The sequence below is a fragment of the Podarcis vaucheri genome (assembly GCF_965113315.1).
Source record: "Podarcis vaucheri genome assembly, chromosome: 8".
NCBI lineage: Eukaryota > Metazoa > Chordata > Lepidosauria > Squamata > Lacertidae > Podarcis > Podarcis vaucheri.
The window spans coordinates 58,031,983-58,047,940 of record NC_138766.1 but is presented as its reverse complement, the minus strand read 5'-3'; the positions used below and the strand labels follow the sequence as shown (position 1 = coordinate 58,047,940).

The following is a 15,958-nucleotide window of genomic DNA, read 5'->3' as shown; positions in this document are numbered from 1 at the left end:
AACCTTTGGCGCAATATTGAATTTTTCAGGGCTTTCGGGCAGAGTAGAACCTTGATTCTTCCAAACTGTCCCAGGTGTTGTTGTTTTTTAACATTTGATCTTTCACACTTTTAGCCTTGGTTTGTCCATTTCCAGGAACAGTTTGGATTCAAATCATGCTGCAAACTGACTTCAGAGAGGATCTCTGTAAAAAACCTTTTGAACCAAATTGACTCACAGGTGGAGGAAGTAGATCAGTTTCTAGTCCAAACGTCAGTTCCACATATATACTGATACACAGCTATCATGACTGGTAGCAATTGATAGCCTTGTCCTCCAAGAATTTGCCTAACCCTCTTTTAAAGTTGCTATCACTGCCTCTTGTGGGAGCAAGTTCCATAATTCCATAGGTCACAGTCTTCTTCACTATACTGAGATGATGCAACTTTTATGTCTCCTTCCCTTTCACCGATGTGTAAGTGGCCTCCATAGAAGTATGAAAGCAGGGTTGGTAGAATACACTTTGTGTTTGAAAATGAATAATAGAAATATGCTGGCCTACATAGAAAACACCATTTCCCATCTCATTTCAACAATCTAGGGCAATCTCAAACCACTTTTTCTTTCCCTTATACAATTTCAGCATGTGTAAAGAATTAGTTATGTCATCATGATGAAATTGATTTGAGATTGCAGCAGAGAGCTAGAAATGCTTAGCATCAAAATGTGGACTCAAAATCCAGAGGTTTGTTTAGAGCTTTTCTATTAAATTAGAAATTGTTCCCTCTGTTACATTGAGTTGCATTTTATTGACCACATCCTAAATATTTCTGATTTGCTTTTGTAACTTAAAAAAAAATCTACAGTAAAGCCATCCATCAATAGAAGCAGCAAAATATCAGTTGCCTAAAAGCCTGGCTTGCAGAAGTTCCTAAATATAAGCCAAGATAGGCTAAACCAGATTTCTTTAGGTGAATGGGGCCACAACCAAACAGTCCCTGCCTTGAATCTTAGCAATAACAGCAAGTCAAGGAACAATCGAAGATAGCTGTTCAGAACTGGAAGGAAGATTGTCCCAAGCCAAGAGCTGTGGCCTTGGTAACAGTAAAACTACCATTTGTTTCAATACAGATGGCGTATGGGAAGGATACATTTGGTCAAAGTATTATCCATAAATCCAGCTTTTTCTGTCATTCATTGGTCCATTTCTCAGGAACACGAATATGAGCCCATTTTATAGTATGTTTCCACTGAAATCACTACACTACATCAGTCGAAAGGTGCAGAATTGCCATGTTCACAGGCAGCACACCACTGACTTCCCCAAATGCTTGCTTGGGTTGCTTGTGTAATCATTCAGTTAATTAATAAAATGTATTTATAACCTGCCTTTCTCCAAAGTTGGGACTCAGCTGTTGCCATACTATTGAAGGAACAGGTTACCCAAACCTGACTGTGCAGTCACCTGAACCAGGCCCTAAATACCAAGACATTCAAGAACCAAGGTTTCACTGTATAGTAAAAGTTTGGGGACATCTTCTCTAAGGGAGGAATTCAATGCCATGCTCTTCTGCTCATTCTGTCAGAGCAAGCATTTCAGCTTGTTGGATAAAACAATCCCCCTTCTCCTCCACCCACATGCTATTTGATGTGTTATCCCGACCCTCCAGAGTGGATTTGGGAGAGGCGGGGGAAGGGGGTACACATTATGCTCCTGGGAGTCCTTGCACTGGCTTCCACTAGTGTGCCAGATTTGTTGAATTGGGGTTCCATTTTTTAAAAAAATGGAATTCTTATTGGATCCATTTAAAACTGTAATGTAAGTGGTCAGATGACAGCTCATTTAGATTTGTAGCTCTCACACAGGGAGAAAGTCTATAAAATGATTTTTGGATATTTGCAGGCCATATGATTCATAAGCTTGTGAACTTAGTGCAAATGACACTAAGAATGAACTCCTTCCATTCATTTAAGACTGGAACTTTTGTCATCATAAGATAGGAATGGAAGAATAGTCTATTCCAAGACATGACTGACCCCTCTTGACCTGTATGAAGGAAGAACCTTGAATGAATGTTCATGATCTGAAAGTCACCATAGGGTAAGAACAAAAAAATAGTTATATACAATTTTTTTTTTTTACCAAAAAATAAAATAAAATAGAAACTTGTCCTATGAGCATTCCCTTAGAGGTATTTTCAGTAGTGCTCAGCAATTTCCTTATCCTGGTACTTGTCAGTTAAATACACTGATTTTCTAATACTTACAAAATGCAGGGCTCAGGTACATGCTAGGTTTTTGTTGTTTAAGAATTTTCTGGTTGAAATCCACAAAACAGTTACCTGGGAATAAGTCTCATTGAACTCAGCAAGGCTTACTTCTGAATAGACATGTGTAGAATTATGAATTAGCTTTCTTTCCTCCCCATTCTGAACACAGAACTTCCCTGTTCAGAATACTTCAAGAGCATCTACAACACATGAGCAACCATTTTAGAAAACTGAATTTCCTTGTTGAATACAGGTGGCCATTCCAGTCACTGTCAGACTCCAACTCCCATCAGCCCCATCTGGAGGACCACAGGTTCTGCATTACAGAACAAGGCTTGGCTCACTTGCCTGAGCCAAGCAATGCACTCTGTTGGAATTTGCCAGGATGGTGTTTAGCAGTTTGCTCCTGAATTCCCTTGTACTGGATTATGTGGGGAAACATTACAGAGGATTGTTTACAGGTACATCAGGGTTCAATCCTAACCCCACTTACATGAAAGTAAGCCCCACTGAACTCAGTGGGACTTACTTTTCAGTATACATTATTAGGATTGTGCTGTTGGCTTCTGAGATCTTTTAGTCTTTCCCTCTCTCCTAGTTTAGTGAGATACCTCTTTGTCACAGCTGTCTGGTAGGGGGGAGCATAAGGAGCCATCTGTCTGTCTGTGCCATTGAGGACTGTACAAAAGCAGGACAGCAGCATCTGTCTTAAGGGACCAACGACAACTGTCACAACTTGGGCCAAAGGCCCCTACAGGCAGGGAAAGACAAGAGATTATAAGCATATTGCATGCTCCCTTAAACTGCTTTCTCCATATGCTTCTGCCGCTGGCCTGTTAGAACTACCTGTGATTCATTAAAGCAGGACAGGGACAGGTTTAATTTGGATTGAATCAAGTGCATTATCTCATATCTCCTACATTATCCACCTGCACCCCTTCACATGTCATTGCACCAGTCTATTGTTCAGCTTAAAGCTCTCTTTTCTAACCCACAAGAAATTAATATGATGAACTGAAAAATGTAATTGTTTGAAGTGTAATTGGTCTGAACTAATGACTTCAATCTGTCATATGTAACTTCTGTGCTGATGCTGCCGACAACAGTCTTGGCAGCCCTGCATTTAATAGCATATTGCAGAAATAAAAGATGGTCAATGAGGGTTTGGAAAGCTCTTTTACCACTAACATGCCGGAAGCTGGAAAGGAATGGCAATTATTTCTTGGCAGTGCCTTGTAACTTCATTTTACCAGCCATTTACTGGCCTGTATTAAACGCCAAAGATTGTCAAAGAAATGCATGGGAACATTTAAAAATATCCTTCTATTTTGACAGAAGGATGTGCTGGCAATTACACTTCCCAAATTAGAACATCTTGGCAAGCATGTGCGTTTGTCTTGATCAATATCTTTTAAAAGAATTTACACTGATTTTTGTAATCTCACATAGCAGTAATGCTCTGCCCTTTAAATCTGAGTCTCTGTACACTTGCAGTTAAGTGTCTGACATTTACAACTCTTGGGTTAATAAAGCAGAATTTATGGGCACCAGCTGGTATGGAAAGATTGGTTGTGAGCAAAGAAACATTCATCCCCCCTGATTCTTTAGATTATTCAGTTTAAAAGTCTCTGCTTTTGTGATCACATTGCATTTACCAGCATTATGGCATTAAAAACAACAACACACACACGGTCTTGTAACTGTGGCCACAGTTATCATATCACATATCAAGATATGGCCAACTGTGTAATATAATAGGCACTGAAGCACTTCCTGCAAATATTTTTGTTTGAAGCCTGCTGTATGTACAGGAAAATGGGAACTCCATATCGGAAGCAAAAAGGAAGGAAATTCTTAACACACATCTTTGACTATCAGATTCATCAGATCAACTCAGGATTTGAAAACAATTCAAAATAATTATTTCCCCATGTGTGTTGCTATTAACAATCAGTTAATGGTTTGTGTATTATTATTTTTTAAAAAAGATAAGTACACTATCTACATTTACCTACTCTGATCCCAGTTGGCTGCAAAAAGCAAAAGTATCTTCCTGCCGTAGTGATCACGGTTTTCCAGCACTCCCGGGAATCCATCAGTCAGAGCTCGTTTGATCCCAGGATCATCAGCCTTAAAATTTTTGAACATATCCAGGTTCAGCTGACGGTACTGGAAGTACTGAGCCAGTAATCTGAAGGCATCTGCTTGGTGAAACTTTCTGGCTCGGAGAAATCTCAGGATGAAGGGATCATCTGTACGTAAAAACCCAATGTCAGGCCTTGTGATGATCATGTCCCTGACCTGCTGGATGTCCTGGTGCAAAACATCTGGGTTTTCATTGAGTTCAAGGCGGGCTTTCTCTATCGTCTCTGGGCTGAGACCAGCATGTAAATGGGTCATCTTTGCAAAAGTCTCTTTTCCAAATCCTTAACTTCAGCAATTTCCTTAGAAGATATTCTGGTCCCATTCAACTAACAGTCTGTGGTGATCCATCCAAGTGCAATTTGTATTATATTTTGTAATATATTGAAGAATACAACAATGAGGAGTTTTCCATACCCATCCAAGGACTCTCACATTCAGTTCATATCCTTAGATATCCATCCGTAGAAATGAATCACTCGTATCACCGTCATTCTCTGAAAAATACATATATAACAACCACAGATTATATTTGTTTGTAAACAGACTGTACACATTTCCAAGCATGTGTATTTCCCCCTTTTTCTTTAAATTGCTACTGCAGATCTGATTAAAATTTAAAGGCCCAAACAGTTTTAGAATGAGCTACTTAGTACAATGTTATCATTATATATCTTGCATACATAATATAGAAGCCTCATGAACACAGCTTGATGAATTTATAATTGAACCGAGCCTTTAGCAATGCTGAAATTGCACTGATTTAACATTATATTACAATTCCTTATTTAATTAGAATACAAATAACAATGGCACTGAGAGCTCAGTCAATGTCTTCCCAGATAGAGTTATACCCGTTTCCCTTAAGGAAGGCCCCTTCTAGGCCAACCTTAAGAAATGATGCCCCAAATAGTGGCTGTTCCTTACTTATTAGTTGGAGCTCCATTCCAGATGAGCCCACCATTTCCAAGTAGCCTCAGGGCAGCTTCACATATTAAAAAGGAGTTGCCACCAGTCAATGATATGGTAGTAGACTAGTGGTGCTTCTTTGTAGCATATAAAGACATGTGCAGGGTGAACATACATCCGCTGCATGAGCTGGGAACCTTTTCTAGGTCAAGGCCCATATTCCCTCAGGGCCAATTTTTCTGAGACACATGCCAGTGGTGGGTGGGGTCAGAGGCAGCAAGAGTCCAGAGTGGGCAGAGCAATAGATGTGAATCTTGCTATTATATATTAAGCTCCTTTTCAGCCACGAGAAAGCCAGAGGTTTTGACACACATCTACACATCTCCCCATTCCCCTGTCCTTCATTCAGGCAAGCAAAAAAGCATGATTGTAGTTCAAGGATACAGTCCAGTGAGGCAAAAGCACTTCAGCAGGGCCTGGGAGAGTCTTGAGGGCCCTACCCCTGATCTACAAATTGCACATGTCCTCTGTACAAATGTCACCAGCTGAAGATGCAAAAGCCCTTGCACACCAGGCTTAACTTCTTTGCCCAATTACTGCTCCTAATTTTTTTAACCAACCTACCACTGTTACACTGGTGCCTGCTGTGGCAAACATGCAAAATACAAAAAGCAGACCACCTTTTCTAGTCACACAGTGTGCATGCATGCCCCAGCAATGGCTTCTCAGAGCATCAACCTGCAACAGGTCTACAGTTTGTATGTAGATGTGCACCTCTCTTTCATAACATACACATTCATTGCAGAAAGCAAAGGTATAACCTTACTAAAGATAAACTACCATGCCGTTTGAAGCATCAGCCTTATAGGTTATTCCAGTTCCCTGTGCTGGCCTAGATACTAAAATTGATGGAGAGGTTTGGTTTGGTAAAGCCGAGAACTAGTTTTGTGCTGCATCCTTTACTGTATGGATGGAGGAGCATTTTTCAGCCTGATGGCAACCTTCTCTCAGGGACTGGGAGGACCAGAGGAAAAAGTGGGCAGAAGAATGGACCTGACTCTTCCTTTGTACATAAGGCTACATTCCAGCCACAGAAAAACGTGCTTCTACACATATGCTCCAGCACACATTTCATCCTCTGTCCAGGCAAGCAAGCAGTTCAAGGGCATGGAAATCAAGCCCGGAAAATCACTTGAGAAGGGCATGGGGCAGGACCAGTGAGTGGGGTGAATGGTCTGCAAGAAATCCTTTGGCAGGATAGAGAGGTGTGGAGGACCCCACTTGGCCACCAGGTGTGAGGTCTCATTCCCTGGTATAATGCATGGATCAGGAGACTGTCTTGCTCCAATGAGAGTGTTTTTGCCACTTTTATAAAGTAATGGGAGATGTGTGCTCCAGCACTGGAGACTGGTGCCCCAAAATAAAGACTGCAAAATTGCCAAGACTTCCTGCAATGGGCACATGGTGTGGTAGCTGTGCATTTCGGCTTGCAAGAGGGAACGACCCCCTCTCTGCAACCCCTGCATGCTTCCACCCACAAGTCTGTTTAGCGGGTGGGACACATGAGGGGGAGGAGAGGGGAGAAACTCCATTGCACATGTGGAAGTCCTAGTGCAGGACTTCTGCTGATGGGACTCACTAGTTGAATCTGGCCCAGTGGACTATGCACATGGTATATACTATTTCTTAGGGGTGAATACATAGTGGTGCATTGCTGAATGAGAGCCTTGGTGGGTTTTTCTTTAAGTAAGTCTCAAGGGAAGACTTCAGTAGAATTTATCTGCAGATCATGGTTGTTGAGGTTTACAGTTCCTGTGAAATATCCCACATTACATGTGCATACTGTGGTAACTAGACCACAATGAGTATTAGAAAGAGATTCTATTGTACACACTGGTGCATAATTCATTTTTATAAGCCTTCTTTCATTCTAACATCTGGCTTTAAAGCAATATGCAGGCAGCCAGAATAATCAATATTGCTTTGAACAGCAGGGCTGTTTCCTGGAAGCATTACCAGGTGTTAACTACTATTGCTCCATTGAGATATTCTTACCTAGTGGCTGAAGACTTGCCTGTCATGGTGTTTTCATTTATAAAAATGTTTCCATGCCCAGTAGACCATTTCTCACACAACCTTCCCCAGTTAATCCTTTAATTCTATTTTCAAAAAGCTTGTTCAGTCCACTAAGGGGCACATTGCCAAGGTATGGAAGGATTTCCAGGGATAGCCCTCCAGATGTTGTTGCTTGCTTGCTACCATCAGCCCCAAGCAGGATTGTCAGTGGTCGGAGATTATGGGAGTTGTAGTCTGGCACCATCTGGAGGGCACCACTTTAGGTGGAGCCTTCTAGGTAAAGGATGGTGTAGTTTCAGGGGGCATCTCCAGCTGCCCTGTAAACTGATGTACATTCATAGACTTGGAACAAATTCCAGAAGTGCTCCAGAAGTTTGCACAAAAAGGAAAGTCTCTCCACTTCCCAGTCATCATAGAGCAGCCTACATAATCCAAATCAAAGTGCCCTAGAAATAATATTCCCAGGACAAGTAACTCCAAGGTTGTAAACCTATTTATAGGTTGCTTCCAGACTGTTGTGGGATGCCATTGGTTGTCCCCAGCACCCACACAATATCACTGTCATCAAAATGTATTTCCCCCCTCAGATTTAATCTGGATTTACCTTTTGCAGGGGAAAGCCAGGTAATATTTTTTTTAAAATTTGCCGATGATTGCAGTATTAAACTGCTGTCTGGAAGCATCCACAGTTATCTAGGATTAATGTCACTGAACTCAATGGAACTTGCTTTTGAGTTTACATCCATAGGTTTGCAGCATCAATGACTTAATAAAAAACAAAAATTATATTTTAAAAGTCTTTGGAACTATTTATGAAGTGCAGACTGTCTTAGGATACTTGGAATATTGAAACAGTCTGGGCCTCTTTTCCAGAGGCAGTGCAGGTTGTAATTGCAGGGATAAGGTGATATTGGAGGATCATTTTTTTAAAAAACCCAGCCTATGTTTGCTTGGCCAAGAAACATCTTGGTGGCACCATCTTAAAATATCTTCTGGACCATTGGTACTACTTTCCTCTCTTCGGATTATGATCCCACATGTGCTGCTGCTTCCCTGCTGCCCTTCCCACCTGATCATTTTCATTTCTTTTCTGGTTTCCTCTGCCAGAGCTAACAACACGACACAATGCTCTTCCTTTTCTCTGTGGTGTGAGCAATGCATTGAATCATTTTAAACTTCTAGTTGTGGTATGAGCAAGACATTGGGTGTGTGTTTTTTTAAAAAACCCACTAGTCTGCAATTCTACCTGGAATAATAAGTACAGTGGATTATATTAATTAATTAATTATTTTTTAAAAAATAGCATAGACCATAGGTGGCCAATTTAATTCCTTCCCTTTTGTTGTAGACTACAACTCCAATCACCTCTGAGCATTGGTCATGCCGGGCATGGCCATGTACCACATCACTGGGCTTGCTGGGAAGAAGAGGGGGAGGGCTAGGTTTCAGGTAGGCTGGTTCAGTGCAGGTGCAGGAGCAAGAACAGAAGAGTGTCTCCACCACTGCATACATGCACACTTACAACATTTTCTTAGCATGCAGCATTTCCATAGTTAAAACCATGCTCAAGACAGCTTACAACATGAAGAAAAGCGCACAATTAAAAATATAACAAAAGTCACAAATGATAAATAAAATGCATCAAAAAGTACACAGCCAAACTGAGCAATGTCCACCCCATGCCACCCAGCCCATTATCCCTCCCCATCTCCCGCCCAGAAAGCGGAGAAATATGGCTGATGGGAGGCCAGGTGCATAGCACTGGCTGCCCCTAGGGCATGCTGGCTGGGGCTGATGGGAGCTGGAGTCAAACGATACCTGGAGAGATGGATTTCCCTGATATATATGGTGGTGGTGGTTCTTAATGGAAGGAGCATAGCCAAAGAGGCAAGGAAAAAGCATTAAATGACTCTGGTCCTTGGCCCAGCTGAAGCCCAGCGCCAAGGGCCTCCTGGCGTTTCCCCCACTGTGAGAAGCAAAGCTACAGGGAACCAGGCAGAGGGCCTTCTTGGTGGTGGCGCCCGCCCTGTGGAACGCCCTCCCATCAGATGTCAAGGAAATAAACAACCACCTGACATTTAGAAGACTTCTGAAGGCAGTCCTGTTCAGGGAAGTTGTTAATGTGTGACATTTTAATGTATTTTAAATCTGTGTTGGGAGCCGCCCAGAATGGCTGGGGAAACCAAGCCAGATCAGTAAATTTGGAGCAATAATATACTGGAATTTTCAACAGTGAACAACCATTCGCACTACATAAAAGAGCAAGCAACACACACAGAGAGAATGATCTTTTTACCCAAGTCCGAAACAAAATCTCAGAGCAGCTTCTTAGGAGATAATTTTGTAATGAGCTTCAATATTTGAATCCTAAAGATAAGATTGCTGCATAAGAGGTGAAATGCACACATACCGATATGTTTTATTTGGTGCTTGCTTAAAGCTTAACATTTAAAGCGCATGTGAGAAGGCAAGGTATGTCCTCACCTTTGCTTTAAAGGTTGCCAACCAAAAAGAACATACGTACACGCCCTGTACATGGGGTACAGCATGCATATCCATTTGTTAGGATATTGTGTCCCCATTTAGAATTTGTCATATGAGAAATGTGATGACCCACAACTAGTGTAAGTTCAGGTGACTCCAATTAATATAATGAAATTTCATCACTGAGTGGTGCCAGCCAAGCACTTGCAAGTGTGGTTGTTCAACAGGACGTTGCCAGAAAGGAAGTGTGTGGGCACGAAGGAAAACCAGACGGTACTGTAGGGTGACTCAGTATTACAGTATATAGTTCCAGTGGGGGCATTATGTTAATAAATTACTTTTAAGCTCTTTTGATTTGAATTGTATGAAGTATGCAAGACAAAAAGCATCTGTAATTACTTTGCAAAGGAATATGTATGTTATTCTCTGTGGTTAAGAGACCACAAATACTACAAACACTAGAGAGAAAAGCCAGAAAATTCTAACACATGCAGAGCATAATACAAATTTTGCACATGTTTCCATACTTAACTAGTGAATTGTTTAGTGGTAAATGTCTGAAACAAACCATGATGCAAACATTTCTAACATTTACTGGTAAATCTCTAGGCCAACAATCAAAGATCATCATCATGTCCATCCTTAACCTGCACATGTGGTATTTACCAAGGTACAACTCAAAATCTCTCAAATGAATTTTGCAATACAGCCATGTCTAACATTTACCAGTGAATTTCAAGAACTACCAAGCAAATGCTATGACTTCACCCTCAGTTCCTCAGTTGTCTCTTCTTTTCCATAGTAAGCATGTGTCTTGTGAAAAATTAACAATTGCATACACAAAATAAAGACTTTGCAGTGGCTGACATGGCTAATATTTCAGTCTTTATTTACATGGAAGTAATGACTACTGATTTCAGGATAACTTACTTTCATTAAGTGCTTTAAAGAAGAAATTGTACTATGTTTCTTTGTGATGGGGATAGGGGATAAACTACTTATCAACAAAGCAAACAAACCTTTCTGTATTAAAGACATAACTTCAAATTACATTTGGAATTTTCCTGAATATGTATCATTGTGTGAACCACTGATCTGCAAGCCTAATTCTGCACTTTCTAGTTACTGAACACAATACTTAATTAGAGTACATAGATGAGCACTGCAAATAAGTGAAAGCTGGAGAGCAAAGACTCTTTGAAAAGTGAAAACAATGTTTTGTGATCACACATTCAACCATCATAATGCCTATTTGAGAGTAGCAGAGAGCTTTATCATTCCTTTGAAAGCTCTGGTTCCTATAAATTATCTGTGATTTTTAGAGCAGGGATGAGTCAACAAAACTGGGAGGATTATAAACGAAACTGTCTAAAATGACTAATTTCTTTCTTTTCTTTTTTAAAGAAAACTTACTAAACTGTGACTTAGGCCCCTGCAAGCAAGTCAGCAAAAGATTTTCAAAATGATAAACAACCTACTACCAGCTGAAAGAGAAAAGTCATACCTTTGCTGTTTGGTGCATGACATCATGCTGTTACATAACGTCATTTTACTTGTTGGCACTGCACTAACTTTTAATGTACCAGACCAGAAAAATCTGTGTTATCATCTGATTAGACCACGAAATCCCAGGAAATCTCTCTCTGATCTGCCCTTTCCTTCCAAATATAAACCAATCACTGTCTACTTATGAACAAAGAACAGCCATCTGTTCTTTAACTTTAATAATATTTTCTCTCCACCCCCCCCACCCGCCCCCATTCCCAGTGATATATCGAGCCACTGGCAGAGGCCATTAGAAAATATTTTCAGCAGCAGAAATTGCTTGTGAAACAACGCCAATATAACACTTAGATGTGTTGGGAATGGGTGTGTATGTTAAAATCCTTCCATTTGCTTCGTAGATAGATGATAGAAGCACTTCCTTACTTTCTGCAGTAAATGCTACAGAGAGGAATGGGTGGAAGTGAATCACTCTCCATCCTCCCTGTCCCATATTAATAGGAATGCTTTCTCGTCGAGAAGGAAATTCTACTGACCCTGTTTGATTTCCCCAGTACATCCTTCAGCTTCTGTTTTAATATGCCTGAAGGAAGCAGACGACGATTTGCTTAGGCATCTCTGCAACTACCCCGGGGAGGCACCGCGCTATCCTACCCCTCGCAACTCTCTCAGGCTTTGCTTTCCCTTCTCTAAATGGGTAACCTTCACCTGAACTTCCCCTCCTCAACTTGTGCCTTCTCTGAGGTTTGGGGGTGGGAGGGCGGCCGATAAGGATTCTTCATCCCCTCCAGCCCTGTTTTTCAGTTGATCCCTTGAGAATTGCGGGATGCTCAGTTTAAGCAGATTTTTTTTTTTTGCTGGGGGGGGGGCGTTAAAAAGCAGGAAAGGGTAGCCGAAAGGCAGGGAAGAAAAATGGGTGGGGGGAAGGGACGTTAAGCGCAGATGGGTTGCAGGCGAGCGCTGTCCACGCAGGATAGTGCTGAAACGCCGCAGCCATAGTATTGCAACAAAAAAGAAGGGAGAAAACAGAAGCTACTGCAGACACAAGAAAGATCGTCCCAAATACCTTTAGAGAGCCGTAAGGAAAAACGAAGCCCCGCCTTGAGTGAGGTTGTCTGCAGGAACCCTTGCCTCCAAGATGGGTGGGTGAGAAGGTAGCTGACTGTCCGCCTCAGCCTAGGATCTCTCTCCAAAGAACTGTGAATGAGTGAGCTCCGGCTCCACGGGGCGATGCATTTTTGGGTAGCATGCGCGCGTGTGCGCCTTCTCCACGCAGTGGCCTGCCGCCCCCCTGGGTCCTAAAGACCTTCTCCGTTCAACCCAATATTGTAACGAGAAAGCACAATGTGGGAACACTCACATAGACGCAGAGACCCCCTTTTGTGACAGATGCTTCCACGAATGTTCTTCACAAAGCGTTGACTGCAGATTTGACCAAATCAAAAACAGGCTCCCTAAAGGGGGGGGGGAGGTAAGCCACCTGATGCATCGCCCGGGGCAGAGCTCCTGAAAAACCCACCATTTCCAGGTGTTTGTAGTTAAAGCGGTAGCGGAGGGGGGGGAGTGGAAACGGCAACCGAAAACCCACCTTTGTTTTCCTGTGATTTCATGGAAGAAACGGCACACACACCTCCTAAACCTTGAATGTAAAAAGAAAGGAGGGAAATAAAGAATGGCAGCCTGCATAGGAGCTGTAAGAGATGATTGCTGCTCCGCACCAGCAGCTTAAGATGTTGTCACTATTAAGCACTGTTGTTGTAACATAAAATCTTCATTGAACATCTTCCCTGTTTTCCAGTCAGCAGGGACTTAGAGGCCTTCTAGTTATAATTTCTGTGCACATATGGACTGGGGAGCTGCTGCCTGTTAAGTGTTTTCTGATCTGTGCAAATAGATGGAATCCTGAGGTTTTGAGACATACATGGAGCTTGCAAGCTACAAAGAGCCTTGGGTCTGCTTTTCATTGCTGGGGAGTAGTGCTGTGTCATCATTTTCTCTTCTTTGTGTGTGTGTGTTTTATTATTCTCCACCAGTTATTAAGAAAATAAATTGCATTTGAAAATTATTAAAGGAGAGAACATTTGAGCTAAATTCTCGTGCCCAGGGTGCAAGGGTTTTGTTGTGTTTGCCTTGCTTTCAAGGTAATCGAGGGGTCTTTGTGGGTGCCCTTTCCTTCATTCTACAAATAAGCCCAACAGTTAGTTGCAGCCTTGCCAGGCGCCTACACTTCAGCTAAAACCCAGGAGAGAAGATCATGAGATACCTTCTGCCATAGAGCTTTTTCAGAACAGGAAGGATGGGCAATCAGGGAAGCTATGGGCTACTGGATGAACATTTACTCAAATAAAACACACACAATGCTTCCAGCCATTTCACAATACTAAAGTAAGCACAAACCCCACACCAACATACTTTTTAAAAAACCAAAAAAAGAAGCTCATTTCATGGGGAAAGATAATGTCTGAAAAACTGGAGGATAGATTTCAGGACAGCACTGTTTGGAAATCTAGACTAGGGCTCACTTGCAATTAGGGATGTGCCCCCAGAACCTGTATCCAGTGCTAGATCTCAACTCATTAATGTGGAATAATAACCACAGAAGAAAGCAGGTTTCATGAATGTTATGAGGTTCCATCACTATGAGTAACCATAGCATTCCTAAATATCTGGGGTGGAGAATCTATACGTTAGTGTTGTTGGACTCCCACCTTCCGTCATCCCTGATCATTGGCCATACTGACTGGGGATGTTGAGTCCAACATCTTGAGACCCGCAGGTTCCCCATTGCTGCTCTATGACATAATGTGTGAAACTGAGTGAATTTGAGCCTCGGTGACATCAGTCCTTTTAGAAACAGACAACATATGTACATATATCAAGCATCAGAAGGCCTTTGATTTAACCACAGCACCTGAGCGAAATGCAGTGGTGCCTTTTTTTAACCAATGCATACTACTGAGAGCCAAAATATATTAGGCCTTGCCAAGTAGGAAACCAAGGCAGCATCTGCATTCCTTTCTTTCTTTTCCATGCAAGAATCTGAATAAGAGCTGGGAAAAGTATGTTTTCCCAAAATGATTCCTTTCCATAGATTATAAAAACTGATATTGACTCTGTTCAGCCATTGTCTTGTAGATTGTACAACACAGGCAAAACCTGTACCAGTCCTCAATACTCTGGGTCCAATGTTTTACTTTTTTTACAAAATGTATATACTAATTGATTATAATAAAATCTCTAGGCAGTTTGCAATAAATATTACAATTATCAATAAAAATATTATTAAACAATTTAAAACATCTACGATGACACTTTGCATGACTGACCACACCAATGGAAGAGTTTATTTGTCCATTTCTGTCCCTAATCTCCAATAATGCAAGGGGTGTTACAATACTTGAAACAATAAACAACAATAACAGCAAGTCTCACATGACACAACTATCCTTTCCTTTTCCACCCTCCCATATACTCCTTCCACTGATCCATATTATCCTTGTTATATATGAAGATATGAGTGGGCTTCATAAGTATACACCATGTGTATATACTGAAATACTCCATTTACAGAAATAAATTTTTAAAATTTCCAAATCCTGAACAACCCTTAACTACTCCAAGTAACCAAGGCCTACACAACCATCTTGAACAGACTCATCCTGATCTGAAATATAAATTGATATAATCTAATATATAAATTAAAAGTCAATGCAACGTTTATTTCTTATTACATATCATTTCAATGGGCAGCTTCATAGCCACTGATGTCATGTGAAAGAAAGTAACTTTAACTTACAATTGTAACTATACTACTAATTTTATTGATTTTCTTAATACTGACGTTATATGTCAAATTCTGCTCTCATGTGGCTTTTTCACAGCATGGATGAGGCACTAGAAACTCACAATGTCTTTAAAATATCCACTTGGCAGACACCACCCTATTCCATGAGCATACACAGAAGATACAAAGCAGCAACTCAGAAACTTGCAAAAAGTTAGTATTACACACTATATGATACACACCACTATATCATACACCCCTTTAGATCAGGGATAGGGCACCTCTAGCTCACAGGTTGAATGCAGCCCCAAGACTTCTCCAAATAGCCCACCTCCCTCTATCCAGGCTACACCCTCACCAAGTCTCCCTGAGTGCCCTGTGATCAGCCTGGTGAAGCAGAGTATCCAGCATTGTCCTGTGAACCAAAAGATACTCCCAATCTTTCTTCTCCTTTACTGAAGTGATGCTAGGGCAGTTTTAAAAGGAGATCTGCAACAGAGTTAAGTGTGTGCGCGCAGAGGGGAAACTACAGCAATAAATACCAATCTACCATCCTCCTGTATCTTTCAGCGTTTGTTCACAAATGATGAGCAGTGAGAATCTGAAACTAATGACTGCATGCTATTAATTAACTAGAGTATTCTTCTTCCCTAATGTACAGTTGTCACTTGGAATAATTTCCTTTCCAATTAACTCCTTTGAAGGGTTAGATTTAAAAGGACACTCACAAGTGTTTAGGAATCAATAACCGATTCTTCTTCAAAGAAGTAAGACTTTCAGCCACCTTTTACAGTTCCAAATCCCTACCTGT

The 15,958-nt window shown here is 41.3% G+C and overlaps 1 protein-coding gene across 1 annotated transcript in view; it reads right to left on the bottom strand.

The window, feature by feature from the left end:
- Nucleotides 1-12,730, bottom strand: part of CLVS1 (clavesin 1) — a 72,038-nt gene extending 59,308 nt beyond the window's left edge. The window contains exons 1-2 of the mRNA XM_082233961.1: nucleotides 12,430-12,730; nucleotides 4,261-4,888 (exon numbers count right to left, since the gene is read on the bottom strand). Of these exons, the coding sequence (XP_082090087.1) occupies nucleotides 4,261-4,649 (389 nt within the window). The 5' untranslated portion in view covers nucleotides 4,650-4,888; nucleotides 12,430-12,730. The remainder of the gene's footprint in view (nucleotides 1-4,260; nucleotides 4,889-12,429) is intronic.
- Nucleotides 12,731-15,958: the final 3,228 nt, after the last annotated feature.